General features: G+C 37.5%; 1 protein-coding gene across 3 annotated transcripts in view; it reads right to left on the bottom strand.

Annotated features, from left to right (window-relative positions):
• Positions 1–15,663, bottom strand: part of cntn4 (contactin 4) — a 149,850-nt gene that overhangs the window by 98,414 nt on the left and 35,773 nt on the right. For all 3 annotated transcript variants that reach the window (XM_069714769.1, XM_069714760.1, XM_069714778.1), the window contains exon 3: positions 460–592. In XM_069714769.1, the coding sequence (XP_069570870.1) occupies positions 460–592 (133 nt within the window). The remainder of the gene's footprint in view (positions 1–459; positions 593–15,663) is intronic.

The raw sequence follows: 15,663 nt of genomic DNA, 5'->3' as shown, positions 1-15,663 counted from the left end.
AGCTAATAACAGTAGGATCAGTTCTTTGTTAGTATTATATTGATATTGTCTCAGAATGTGTTGACAGTAAGAACAAGTATTGAATATCACCAGACTGAGCTTTGGCTCAAATGAGACAGGGAGCAATTTTGAACATGTTAGTCAAGCAGTAAGAGTAAATGGGAGTTAACAGGTAGTGATCTGTCTTTCAGTATATGGAATCACAGATAAGTTGAGTTGGAAAAAACTGCAAGTGCTCTACAAGACTTATCTCTGTTTAAATTTTTTCAACATTACCTGATTATTGGCATTCAGAACTGCAAAAATGTGAAAAGGGACTGCTGAAGATAACATAACAGACAAAACAAGTGATATGTTGTCAAAAACTGAAAAATGTCAGACTGTCAGCGTTATAAAAGCAAACAGTATTGATGGGGAGGAACAATGTGCAGAGGAAAATAAATGCAGTCACAAACTCACCGGTAGATGGGAGGCGGGCTTCCCTGGGCTTCACAGCTGAACACCACCTCCCTATTTTTCTCCAGAGTCTCCACAGGATACACAATGCTGCCAGGCTGCTTGGTGAAGACAGGGCTCTGCAGGACACTGCTCTCTGTATGACGGCAAGAAAGACAACACGTTTGACGAGAAACTTATCCACTAGCCTGTTTGCAGCCAATTAGTCAGAAACAAGTTGATGCTGCTTTAACTCTTTAGAAAGGCAATACCACAAGCAGACAAAACATTAATTTGAACTGGCTGTCACGGCATGGCGGCACACAGAAGAATGATTTGAAGTGAGACGTGTCTTCAGAAGCTATTTAGGTGGTAATAGGATATAGAGCCTGATTTATGTTGAGCAATTGCCTGGAAAAATGCGTTCATTAACTTCTGTCAACTTGTTTTTATTTGTTCCTTTATTTATTTCTTTGCCCAGTGATGTTAGGACTATGTACCCATCCAGCGGTGTAATCATTTGGTTTCATGTTAGAGCTCTTTGAAAATGACACAACTGAAGTCTCAGTTACTCCATTAAGACAACCATTAAAGCCTCTTGTGCATGGCTTTTTAAAGCCGCTCATTTATTTTTCACAGCTTAAATTGCAACCACAGTCAGTCTGATTCACTTGTATCTGGTATCAGTAAGTGCATATTTGGTAAAGGAGTCTTTTTATATGTTGATGCTTTCATCAAATTGAAAATAAATATAACTTGTGGATTTTCCTTACAGAAATCTGTAATCTAAAAGTGAAGCATGATTTATTTGTTTAAAAAACATGTTTTTCTTTAAAGGTCTGGGTCCAATCATATTGAAAACATTCAACCTGTTTTGATTGTAAAGTATTTGAAGAAGCTTCTTTAAAAAAACAACAAAAGAAAGACATGAGATAGACTATAGAGCAGCTCATCGAACAATTACAGTGAAGGTGCGTAGAGCTTCAAGTGCAAGATAAATTCTGGTGGTCTATGTCCAGTTTAGTGTGTGGTTGGAGGGAAGAATGTATGTGCGTGTATATATTTATTATATAGATTGTGAAGGTATATACCACCTAATTTTAAGTCATGGGCCTTTTTATAATTATTTGTCTTCACTAAAATGTTCCAAAATGGCATGTTTTGGTCAAATAAAATATTATTTTGACCCATCACCTCGACCAATTTGATTATTCTGCAAAGCTGCGAAGGAAAAAGGCATGGTGGCATCTTGAGCTTTTGGAGCCAATAGTGACCATATTTGGACAAACTGAGGAGAAGCAAGGGCTGGATCTGATGTAGAAGCTGAAGACACTGTACCCGCCCACATATTTTGGCAAAGTAACTGTACCCCAGGCGTGTCAATCAAATCAAAACACCCCTTCACATATCTCTCCTTGAGACCCAATATCAAATTATTTATGGAATTCTCAGTCAGACCAATAGAACACTGATCCAGAGTGAATTTAGCTAATGACACCATAATAATTTGTGGAAAACTGGTATTGACTTTTTATTGCATGAGAGAAGTTGAAACATTTTAAATGGGAGTCAAGCGAGCCACAGGAGTTTTGGAGCCAGACCCTAGTGGCGCCACCGTAGTATTGCACTTTAAGGCACTTCTACAGCAGCTTCAGTTTTGAGACTCAGAGACTACTTCCATTTTTCTGAGTTAACAGGGTCTTGTAAGGTTGCAATTTTGCAAAACTAACCCTTGACCAGCATCCCCAAAAAGACCCCAGTCCGCCCAGAAGCTTAGAACTACACGTCAGGGTCTTACCAGGTTGTTTTCTTTTGTTGATGAGAGAAGATGACATTATTTGAACTGTATCTTTCAATGCTAATACAAAAATTTAAACCTGTAGGCATTTATGCAGATACTCCTTTGCATCAAACATGCAGTGAATGTGACTCTAAGCCTCAAATCAGTGCTCCGATACATTTTTGGCCTTGTGACCCCTTAAAACAGTGCACTTATTATTCTGAATGCAAACCAATGATTCATCATCACAATTAATTTGAATATCAGAAACAATTGTGTCATGTTTCACATCTCTGCCAGCCTGAAAATGTACCCTTTGACATAGAATGACTATGTAGAAGGATACACAATGTATGTTTGAGCAGTTTCAGTGAATTATGGAAACCGATAATTATTTAATGACACAAGGTTCAGATTAGGTCTCAGCCTACAGCAGAAGATTAGATGTGACTGCTGTTCTGACTGCTGTGGATAATGAGCTCTCCAGTATTCACACAGGCTGCAGCATACAGCTGAATCATTGTCTAAAAGTATGGGACTTAAAGCCAGATGATAACATTAATATATTATCAGGAAGTCAAGTAATTTTTTTTTTTTTGCCCTTCCCACTTCCTTATTGAGTTTCCATGCTTGTCCAAGTGGCGCAGTGAGCGGCATCATGGAGCCTTTCTTGATCGGGGAGTTAGCTTTCGAATGACCGTGAGCTGGGAGAGGTGGAGAAAGACCTGGACAACGGTTAGTATTACATTTGAATTGGATCCAATAAACACAGAGCTGATCGAAATCCACCAAGCTTCTGCTGAAACAGATTGCAGCTTTATTGGGTGTTTTTGAGTGAGAATTTAGTGCCAGCCAATGGTTTGGACAAACCAACTACAGCCTGACCACTATTCTGGCTGGCCAATATTTTTATATATTTTATTGGCCAAAATGGGGTTTTCACAGATACGTTGATATTGGCATTTACATTGTCCGATATGAAAATGTATATTTTTTTTTACAGGATATAGTGCAGACAAAGTTGCATGGGGTAAATAGATATTCTTTCCCCCCTTTTTTTTTTTTTAAATAATACATCATTTATAATTTGTTTTTAATTCCCAGTGAAATTTACTGTTTTAGTGCATGGATGTCAGTGCCTCCAGTAGCCTACATATCATTGTCAGAAGTGCCAAACGTGTTTGATGAGATAATTTAAAAAAAATGTATGTAAGAATTTTGAGAGCTATCAATATACACCCCTGAAATATTTTACCAGTTGGGCTCTAAAACCTTTTTCAAAGGTTTCTCTGTATTAGTACTATTTGTATAACTAAAATGAAGATTATAAAACTATGAAATAACATATTTGGAATTACATAGTGAGGAAAAATGGGTAAACAAAGCAAAATCTGTTTGATATTTTAGATTTCTCAAAGTAGCTACTGTTTGCTACCGTGGCAGCTTTGCACACTGTTGGCAATATCTGAACAAGCCTAATGATGTTGTCACCTGGAATGTTTTTTAGCTAACAGCTAAGCTTTGTCAAACATGAACTGGTGGAATTTCTTGCCTTCCTGAAGTGTTTGATACCATCAGTTGTGTTGTAGAGAGGTAGAATCGGCATACATACAATAATAATTCATACTATGGCAAGAACCACTCAAGTAAAAGGAAATGACAGTCCATCAGTACTAAAAGCCATGAAGCTCAGTCCGTCTGGAAAATTTCAAGAACTTTAATGGTTTTTGAGACTGCACTTGAGGAAAGTTTCAAACACCTTGATGAAACTGGCTCTCATGACCGCCACAGGTAAGGAACATTAGTGTTCCCTCCCCTGCAGATATGAAGATCATGAGAGTTATGGGCCTTAGAAATCACCAATTAACGGCACCTCAGATAAGAGCCCACTTGCCCTCTCAGATAAGAGGGGGGGGGAATCCTCAAAATGCTTTGCAATTTTACAGGGAGAAACATTGGGCCTCATTCACCAATATCTTCTTAAGATTTTTCTTAAATTTGTTCTTAAGAAATGTCCTAAGAAAAAGTCTACGACAGATTTACATGTTCTTAAACCCCGGATTTGTTCGCAACTCTGTTCTCAGACTGATGAATCTCACGGTCCTAGGTAAACGCCCTGCCAATGCCCATAAAAGGACATGAGACTGCAGTGCAATGTGCACAGTGTCACAGACAATGAGGGAGAGGATAGAAGTTGAGAGAAACGTAAATACTTCTGAAAGACGGTGGAGCAGCGGACCGAAGAAAAACCTCAATTTTGAAGAGGAAATGCCACTGCAGGAAATTAACAGAAAAAGCGCTCCCATATTTAATAGCGTAACATGGATGTAAAATCATTAAAAAAAAAATAAAAGATACATGTGATGGGATTGCTCACTCAGTGAAAGCTGTATCAGGAGAACGATTCATGTCAAAAAATAACCAGGAGCTCGCAGACTGTACCCTCCTGCAGCAGCACCTCAAGACCTGCACCCAGATCCTGAGATGTCGGATTCACATCCAAGAGGGAACAGCCCAAACACTGACAGACAACCTCAACACTGATTACAATCCCAGAAACACTTCAATAATTTAATTAAAAACAATCATAAATCGTAAAGATACACATAAATGTCTTGTGATGAGTTGATCATTGTAGATAAAAGACTATAATATGATGCAGGTGAAAAATTTAAGAAAACGCAAAAAACTATTATTTGGCACAAACATGTCAGCATTCAAATGTGTGTAAGTGTAAAATAATCCCCAATAAGAAAACATTGGTCTTTGAACATTTTTGGAATTAGCACAGTTTCAAGGTGGACACACAAAAGTAGTGTTACCAATTCGGTATCTGACCAAATATGAAATGTGGTCACCATCTCTAATTCTACTCCATAGTTATGGCATTGAATAACAGCCAAAAATAGTTTTTGCAGAACATTATGATGTCACAGTGAAGCTGACTTTTGACCTTTTGGAAAATAAATGTTAATATTATTCTGTTCAACATTTATATGAAATGTATTATTCTTGAGTTATGGCTGAAAACACGATTTGCGAAGACGCAGTGACTTTAACCTTTGACAACCAAAATCCAATCAGGTCTTCCTGAGATATCGGGTTCACAAGAATGAGATGGATGGATGGACAGACGGATAGATGGAAGGACAACCCAAAACCAAAATGTTACTAACCACTGCTATCTCCAGCGCTGAGGCATGAAAATAATACTGTGCTCCTCAAATGGTGAATGCCAGCCGTGGAAAAAAAAAAATAGCCTTTTGTTTATACTGTGTAGTGTCCACAATGGAGATCACTACTGTTTATTTTGTCTTCAGACTACAAAAGCGCTTAGGCAACAGGAAGCTTCAGCATGGTGTTGTGAAAATAGTGACAGCTCTATGGATGGCTCTATAGAATGACAAGCACAGGCTGATACATAATGCAAATAACTACTCAACAGGCAATCTAATTCAAGACAATGTTTCTCTGCACACCACCCATTTTTACAGCATCGGAGCGCACCTTCAGTCCCCCGGAACCATTCAAACCTCATGCTAATTTTAGTGTATGGTAAGTGCTTCTTTTTTTTTTTAATGCAAATCTAAACACAATTTTTAAAGGTGTCACCCGCGACATGTGTGCAGTCTGCTTAAGTCTGGAGAGTAAGATAATAGAGGGAACATTTCCAGTAAAAACGCAAAGGGAATGAAACGTGTGTAGTCGATTCAACCACTGATGCTCTCAGTAGAGTTGGCAGAAAATGAATGACAATATAATGCATTTTGCAATTTTAAACCGATTTCTTAAAGACTTATATTTCAATTTGTAATCATGACTTAAAACTACTCTGTGTAGAGAGAGCACAGTTTTTTGCTCAGAAATGCCATTGAGCCAATAACCAACATCCCTCCAAATGAGGATTTAGAAAACAATCCAACAACATGCTTGCTCATCTTTTCCCTTCTAATTATTTCTGGCATCAGTTAGTTGTTTCCTGATCATCCTTTAGTAATTATTCAGGTTGCTCAAGGACATTACGAGTCTTATCTTTTAAATATTTTGGTTACAAACAGCCCAGTTTGTTCACTGTAACCTCATAAATTATTGGACAAAATTAAATAACAATGTGCTCATTTCCAACAGGCCAACCATTTGTAGCAAAAGATAATGCTGAGTGCATCATAACAGCCAGCGTGGCTGCATTCAAAGGCCAGTTTTGACTGCAATTTCAAAGGGCTTTCCAATAGCAATGCACTTAACAAACATTGTTGTGTTTCTGCTCTCAGCTGCAATATTATATTTGGGAAATTTCTTCACTACAGCAGGGGGGCTATCAGGGGGGAGATGCTGCAGCAGGCTGCCACTAGCGCGGCGCCAGGTAACCTGACCTGAGGTGCATGTTTTTGGATGATGGGAGGAAGCCGGAGAACCCGGAGAGAACCCACGCAAGCACAGGGAGAACATGCAAACTCCGCACAGAAAGGCCCAGGACCGGATTCGAACCCAGAACCTTTTTTGCTGCGAGGTGACAGTGCTAACCACTGCACCACCGTGCCGCCCCACTGTGTGAAGTAAAGTTCTACAAAGTGCACAAGACGTACAACTGCTACAACTGCTTTTTACGCTACTTCATATCATAAATTGAATCCTAGAGAACGACCCAAATCACGTGCTCATTTTATATTTTAACTACATATTTTGATAAAAAACTTAAGACTGATATGTAAGTGAAAAGGGCATTTTAGTAGTGTACAAACGGGTTGGACCCGTATGAGTTTTTAACCGAGGTCTAACAGAAACCTTGAGGTACACTGACGAGTCTACCTTAAATAATTTACAAAGACCACAGCAGAAAAGGAGATTTAATACTGTATTACTGGGTAATATTATAGACTGTGTGAAGTAAAGTTCTAGAAAGTGCACAAGTTGTACAACTGCTACAACTGCTTTTTCCGTTACTTCATATCATAAACTGAATCCCAGTGATCGACCCAAATCAAGTCTACTTGTATTCATTTATATGCATTTTATCTGTTTCTTATGCATTTCATCGGTTTTATCTAATTTCTTTTTTATATTTTTAAATGTTCCTTTATATCAGTTTTTATGTGGAAAACTGCATGTGATTGTCTTACTGTGAAACACTTTGAGCTGCATTTCTTGTATGAAAGGTGTTATGCAAATAAAGTTTATTATTATTATTATTATTATTTATCAGATCTATTCATTAAAACATATAATTAATTATACACCAGAAGTAATATTACTCGTTATATCTCGAATCAGGTTTGCTCACAAAATATACAATTACAAATAGCTCATGTTTGAATCATCTACCTAAAATAATCAAACAATGAGGCATGATTTGCAGTTGAACCTTCAAACAAAGAAAACCCTTCCCAAAGCAGTGTAATTGTGTAATATTCCTGGTGAAAATATACAATGGAAACAGATCAAGAGTTTTTAATAGTGGCAGTAAAATACATCTCAGAGTTGCATGTGGCCATTTTATTTCTTTAAAACCAGGGTTTGAGTGTACAAGAGGAGCACATCCTGATTAACCCTCGTGTTGTCCTTGGATCAAAATGACCCGCAGCTGTGTTCAACCAAGTTCTATTTTATTTTAATACTTTTTGGGATCATTGGTGACAAGGAGGCTGAGGGTTTCTTTAAAGAATGATGACCAATGATCCCAAAAAATATGAAAATATAGAAATAAAATAGAACTTGGTTGAACACAGCTGCGGGTCATTTTGACCCGAGGACAACACGAGGGTTAATGCAAGTTGCAAAATCTCAATATTATTGAAAAAAATATATATATATAACGGAGCCATACTATATCCTTAAAACAAAACAATGGAGATTTACAGATACGTATTTATATGATGTGTGTTTATGCAATAGGAAGAGGTTATATAAAACTGTTAAAATGTTGGTGAATTTTTACTTTTAAAAGCTAGAGACAAAAATACATTTTTAATACGTCTTTTAAGATCGTCCCCAAATATGGATAATCACTTCCCGTCAGTTAATTTGTGCTATGAGCTAGGCATTAATATCAGATCAAAAGGTATAAATAACATCTCTCTGCAACATCTTTCAAGCTTGATCCTAATTGTACACTTTTGAGCGTCTCCGGAGTGCACTGGGACAACTCTCTTTCACTTTTGTTTGTGAAGTGATGAAATGAAATGCTCACAGTCCTCTTGGAATGCATTTACATTGTTTTAGTGCTTGAAGATCCAATCATCTTTAAGCATATTCCATGTGAGAAAGAGATACAATATAAACAAATGGAATGGTCAAAGTTGCCAAATGGACATGATTAACGAAGTCAACTCTATGCCTTGTTTTGATCCAGTACTGTTTGCCCTGTTAAAGTTACTCCATTACGGGTTAATAATTCAATTCAATTCAATTCAACTTTATTTATATAGTGCCAAAGTCACAACATAGGTTATTTCATGGCACTTAACACATTAACGTCCTGACAGCAAGACGTTACAATATTATAGAGAAACCCAACAATTTATACAAATACAAACGCAACACTTCCTGTATCTGAACAGAAGTAGGTCAACATTAATATCCTAAAACTCTGTGTTTCTCTCAAACTCAGGTACCTTTACCAGGCCTCCCAGTAGGCCACATACACATGCGACAGGCTGTTTCTACTCTCCCTGTTACAGCTTCATTCATCTACATGCGTCTCTGTGGGAGAAACATGTCACTGCCACAGGGAATACCCCCAGCGCTATAGAAATTGGCTGTTGCCTACACTATGAAATTCAAAGATTTTTCAATCTAAAATTAAATGAAAAATATGTACAAATGCAGAAAAAGTCTTTGATTTTTGAACCTAATTTTTCTCGGTGGCAGTCCAAAGATTCTTCCTCTCAGTTAAACGTACAGTTGACTTCTGTATTTCTATTGGTAGTTTTACTTTTAACATTTATTTTTAACAAGACCTGCAGGATTTATTTTTTTATATTCAGCATCGTTTACACATTTTGCTCACATATTTGTCTCCATAAGAGTTTTGCATTAGATCAAATCTCATTAAAACTTTTCTTAAGACAAAAGGCTCTGTGAAAGTTTGTTCACTAACGCAATATGGAATAACAGCAACTAATTTGGCACTAATAAGCATTTGAGAGAAAAAACTCAATCTGAAATCTGTGTTTTTCTGGCCGTGGGTTGCTACCCGTTGTTAGATGAAGTGACATAAGATCATCTTTCCATTTCTATGATCATTATGTCCAAGATTTACTGCACATAGACAGATGAACAATCATAGCATCCATTTGCAAAGGTTAATTAAGAGGAAAAAAGTTCTCTGGTGTTGGACTGATTATGTCAGTCTTCACAAAGAACCCAAAACTGATTGCCTCTTTAATTGCAAACAGAAAGAAATGATCTAACCCCCATAACAGTTTAAATTAAATTATATAATTAGGGTGTGATGTGCAAGCTTCCACATTCATCAGCTGTGAACACGATACAAACAAAAATCATAGGACTGAAGCGAATTCAATTTGGAAAAGACATTATCAAACAAACAGTAGTGAATTTACAGGCTGATACAACTGTTAAAAAAGGGAAACCAAAAGTCCTGAGCCAGATCTTAGAACAACTGAGACAATTACTACATCAATTATCGACAAAAAAAAATTATTAAAATGATGTTTCCTAGGCAACGTTTGAAAAGCAACAAAAGCGCCAAAAGCAGTTGCCTTTTAATATCATACAATGTCATCTTGTTGGAGCGTTACCCATGTTTAAGTTGTTTATTGCATATTGCTCAATTTTATATTTTCCACTTGTATGCTGTTTTAGGCATTTTATGTTTCTTATGCGTGTATCGGTTTCTTATGCATTTCATCTGTTTTATCTAACTTATTTTCTATATTTTTAGTTGGTCCTTTATATCTGTTTTTATGTGAAACAGTATGTCATTATTTTGCTGAGAAGCACTTTGAGGTACATTTCTTGTATGAAAGGTGCGATACAAATCAAGTTTATTATTATTATTATTGATTTTCTACTTTATTAGATTTCCTCTTTGCACAACTATTTTGATCACATTTCTAGGTGTCATATTTTGACAATGCTGCTTGATCAATATTAGAACAATTTCAGTTTATTTAATGCTTTGTTTTAAAAGGAAATGTCTTGTTTATATTTTGTTGATTTCTTGGCTTCAACAGATATACTGTTTTGTAAAGTTATTTAATTAAAATTACCCACAACTACAATTGGATTGTTCTGTGGTCAGTGTCTTCATTTATAAATATGATCTTTCTTAAATGTTGTGGACATATTTTAAAGTTGGATGTGACTGGTTTCTGTCTCATCTCTCCAACCTCTGTTTTGAACTTGTTTTTTTATTGTCCCAAAAAAAAAGTTCTTCCTACTGTCTTTTATTTTCCTTTATTCTCATTTTATTTCTATGGATTTTTACTTCATGAATTATTTTTTTATTTTATTTTAAGGAGTCTCCAAAGTGTTAATTTTGGACTCTGTTTTGTTTTTGTTTTTCTCGCCTTTTTGATTGGTTGGTGTAGGCTGTGCCGATAAAAGTGTATTTTCCACACTATTTTTTCAAAGGCCAGGGTATTGATTACATTTTTGTGTGTCATTGTCAACATATTACAAAAAAATAGAATGCTTTACAGGGAGGTTGTGTTATCTGGGTAAACTCCACTTCTTTGCCTCCTTACAGAATTGGGTGTACTGGGTCTTTGAAACTAATCCACTGAGGGCTGGCAGGTTTTAATGTCACCCAACAATGGCACAATCAAACAGCTATTCACATGGTATCAGCACCGATCTTCTAAGCGCTGGAAGGGAGATATTTTTGGTCAGACTATGCTGTCCTTCCCTTAAGCTGGCCATGAAGGAGAAGATTAACGGCCTGAAAACAGTTTGGATTTGGCCATCCTGAACTGTTTTCCAGCGCAGACTCTGACCTGTTTGGAAATGTTTTGTCACTATTAGAGCTACAATAGAACAGAATAGAATAGATAAGATGCAATCTTTTCAAGGAGAAGAAATTTCAGGACATCCATGTGAGAGTTCATTGTGCGTGAAATATGATAGTCAGCAGGTTTTATTGTTCACTGTGGTTAGGTTAGCAGGAACAGAACAATTGTCCTGAAAATCTACTCAGTGGGTTAGAACAATTTGTATAGTTTGGCAAAATAATGAACATAATACTTTTATTTGTAGTTTGATTAGCATTTTTTGTTTTAATCTTCAGGGAATGCATGGTATTACAGACAACAAGGATGAATGCACTGTTTTATATCTGCAGGAGAATGAATACAATCAGAAGAAAGTCCTGACCTATGGTTCCTGGCATAATCCCTGTATGCTGTGGAACACACAACACTATGAAATGACTGCTTCTAAATGTACTTCTTTTTTGTTTTGCCCACCACTACAGCTATTCTGTCAAGACTATTAGGCATGCTGTAAATTTATTGTGCACGGTTAGTGAAGAGCATAGCACTCTAAGGTGGCTATTTTAAAGCTTATAGCACAGTCTGCCGTGCAAACACTAAGAGATTCAACATGACACGCAAACACTACGCACCAGTATACTTGTATGTGAGGAGGCTTATTGACGCAGAAGTAAATCATATTTTCTTATTACTTTGCTTTCTAATTATAATGCATCTGAACAGTAAAATTGGTCTCATGTTTTTTTTTTTTTCCACTCAGACATGTAGTCACAGCAGTCCTCACTGGAAGGACTGAATTCCCTACTGAAGTGACAAATGAGTATACAAGCGTTAGCGCGTATGATGTAACACCTGCGTAGCATCCAGGCAGCAATGCCTGGCATGAAACAACAAAGGAAAGACCTCACTCCCACAGCAAATCCTATATGAGAGGACAAAACATGTTGCTTGTATGCGCCTTACACAAAGACACAAACAAGTGATTTGTGATCTGAGGTTCCCATTTGCTGGGAAATATCATTTACCATTATACTATATTTATATTGTTTATATAAACACATATTTGATAACAGCTAAGGTTTAATTAGGTTTAGGCACAAAACAAATCGTGTTTACAATTAGAGTTTAGAAAAAATGACTTTGTTAAGCAATAGTTTGACACCTCGAGGAAGAGATGAGAAGATTAAACCTACTCTCTTGTCTGTAGGTGTAGTGGTGATTTGTCCCCAAACTAGGTTATAAAAACATAAAACAAACTCAAATTAAAATAAAGAACTATGGTGTCTGCTTTTTCTCTTGCCCTGGTAAAAACCCTTCCTGGTACCTGGCTCTCCTATACCTGCCTGGCCATATATGTACATAACCCGATGTGCCTAAGCTGACCAGAACCACCAAATAAAGACATTAACAATGTATTTTTAATAACTGAACTAATGACACTGATATTGTTGTCAAGCAAATTCAGCAATATTCTGTAAACAAAACAGCAACAAAATAACGGTTTAATTATCAACCGTACAGAATTACAATCTGTAAACCAAGAGTGAGTAGTTGTTAGCTTTAGTTTCTAGACAGTAGACTGTTTTGGACAGAGAAGGTTAGTTGTTTTCCAGTGCTTCCAAGCTACTTATAGGGGTTAATGTGCTGGACTAAGTCTTCACGAAAAAAAAACGTACAACATTGTACGTGTAAAATATTGATATGTAATTACAACACATACATTTTGGTATAAAACAAATAAGATATAACTTGACATTTTTGAGAGATTGGTGGAAAGTAAGTAGAAGCTTACCATTTAATTGTGGGATCAATTTTGGAGCGTCGTAACTCAAGTTTGATAAGGCGGAGCCCCTTAATGACCTTACTACCATTTCTATGGAGTTTCTGTGTGGCGAAGTCTGAAACAGAAGTATGTGTCCTGCGTCATAGCAGTTTGTGGTGCTATCTGATAATCAGATTATTAGACAAAGTTTTAATTGGCTGCAATGCACTAACAGTCACACACATGCTCTGTTTTCACAGAGATGGCCTCCACCGCAGCGGGATCCTGAGATTTAATAAACATCGACATGACGGTGATGAAATCTTTTTTTTTTTTTTTTTTTTTTTAATAAGTTTACATCTTTAGCGTTATGATTAATATGAAGCCTCGGCTCTGTTAAAAGAGGTACTGCATATGTGCCCTTTGGGATGTAGGCAGTAAACACCTCCAGCTCAGCCTCTCCTCTCTTCACCCGACCTGCCAGAACCAGGAACATCTCATCAGTGTTCTATTCCAGCCACTCAATTAGCATCGCTAAAAACAAAACAAAAAACCTACAAGCTGTTGGAAGACTGAACGAATGATGTGGGATGTGCAGTCTGGGTTGTTCTGCACACTCAAAGTGACAGTCACATAAATCATTCATTTCTTTGGGTTGTATGAGTGTAAGGCGGCGTCACAAAATTAGCTTTGAAATGGCGACTCAGAGCACACATTCACATGGTGAACAGCTCTTGAGCCTTCACACAACAGCAAGGTGATCTTGACTGATTTTACTCCAACAGCCCATGAATAAAACATGTATGATTTGCATATCAAAAGGCAAGAGTTGACAAAGCAAAACAAAGCAAAACAAAGATGCTGGGGCAGTGGAGAGACGAGAGGAAAGCTAGTTGTCTTGAATCTGCTCTGAATCTCTAATACAGCCAATTAACAAGGGCTTGGCTTGAATGCCATCTGGGGATTCCCCCCTCCCTCCTTCATCTTGACATAATTGCTCCTCCTGAGGAAGAGAAGGTGAGTGCACCTAGAGACGCCTGCTCCAAGTTAGGTAGACATGCGCTTCAATTTCATGAGCTTGAGCTGAGTTCTCACTAATACCGTCATCAAGCAGAGCAGATCTCAACCCTAATGAAATCTTGAGCAGGCCAGAGTTTAAACATTATAACTTAGTCAAATAGTTTGAATGGTGGAGTTCTGCGGTCATGTCACAAAGTACAAATTTGCTAAAACGTGACCAGTTTTCATTGAGATGCCTAGGCCTCCTTAAGCAGTCCTGCGAATTAGATGATCAAACCCACCTCATAAAGTAATCTACTCCTAATCAGCACATAATGAAGTGGGGACAGCTGGACGGGTTTGGAGGTGTGCATGTATACAGACCCAGGGGCAAAGGTCCACAGAGTCTGCCTAGCAGCATGGCTCAGCTGGCCTTGCACCAGCAGGCTCACCGCAGGCTGCTTACCCAGCGGAATGACAGAGGTCAATGTTCATCCTGTCACTGTAAAATGGCCTGAAGAAATCGGGGCAGTACTACTAGGGGAGACCTTGACATAGAAGGCCATCTGACATGTACGTCAACCTAAGAGATGCCCTTCATGGGCAATGACCGTGATTATGGAGACACATTAGGAGTGCATCATTTTGGGTGGCAGTTATAGCAACATCCAGTCGTGCTGCTGCTTTGACAGATGCCACGTCCCTTAGTTAGTCAACAACATTAAACTTCAGGATCGATTGAAGAGAATATGTTTACCAGTGAGCATCCTTAGCCAGAATAAATAGTTAGCATTAGAGGGAATGTTAGTTCCAATTGAATAAGTATGAAACACTCGTCTTTATTTTGAACTGTTATATTATGATGGATAAATCCAAATATATGGAATTTAATTTAAATTCAACTGTAGTATTTTGCAATTTGAAAAAAATGCATCCTACCTTCACAGTAATTGGTTTTCATTTATTTTTCTCCATTTTTCTCCTTAATTTGTGGAGTTTTTGCTTTACTGAGATATGTCATCGATCACGGTGAACATCCTGTCAGCTACTGTTGGTGCACAGTTACATTATGACTCTTTAGGGGTGTAGTTGTACGCTCAGGATGATTGGAAAATTCTGTACAGCATTAAAGGATTTACTAAAAATTTGACAAATAAAAACTGACATCATTGTTAATGATGGATCATCTGTCTTAAGAAGGTTGAAATGTCTAAGATTTATAAATCAAAGAAAGGTAACTAGTGACAGGACAAATAGTATAAAAATGGTATAAAACCTAATAATAAAAACCTAATAATATTCCTTGTAAAATGTTCACCAGTATTCCAAAGAATATGGGATTTGTGGTGAATTTCATGTTGTCATTGGCGGCCAACAGTGAGCTAAGGGTTAATCAGCTTCATTTAGTCAGTTAGCCATAAAACACATGCAACAAACAGTGACATCACCCATTGGTTTGGCTGTCGCCATATTGCTATTTTGTAGGGACGAGACGAGTACTCGGCGGAAACAAGTATCCAGTACAGATAATGTACTTTTGACGAGTGCGAGTATCATCCGAGTAAATGTGTCAATATCTGTGTTGATGAAAGCTTCTAACAGACACTAGCACACAGCTAGACACAGAGCCCCGACTACTCGCTGACCAACTGCAGCTCTGCTGAGATATGCGCTGTCAGTGTCCAGCACCTACAGGAATGAAGAACAACTCGCAACTCTCCTGGTTAATTTCTGGC

This window comes from Brachyistius frenatus, unplaced genomic scaffold (assembly GCF_029030835.1).
Source record: "Brachyistius frenatus isolate BFR_SWC_R1_liver_20210118 unplaced genomic scaffold, ASM2903083v1 Contig_4, whole genome shotgun sequence".
Classification (NCBI taxonomy): domain Eukaryota; kingdom Metazoa; phylum Chordata; class Actinopteri; family Embiotocidae; genus Brachyistius; species Brachyistius frenatus.
Note: the sequence above shows the minus strand (reverse complement) of the source record. Positions and strands in the feature narration are given on the sequence as shown.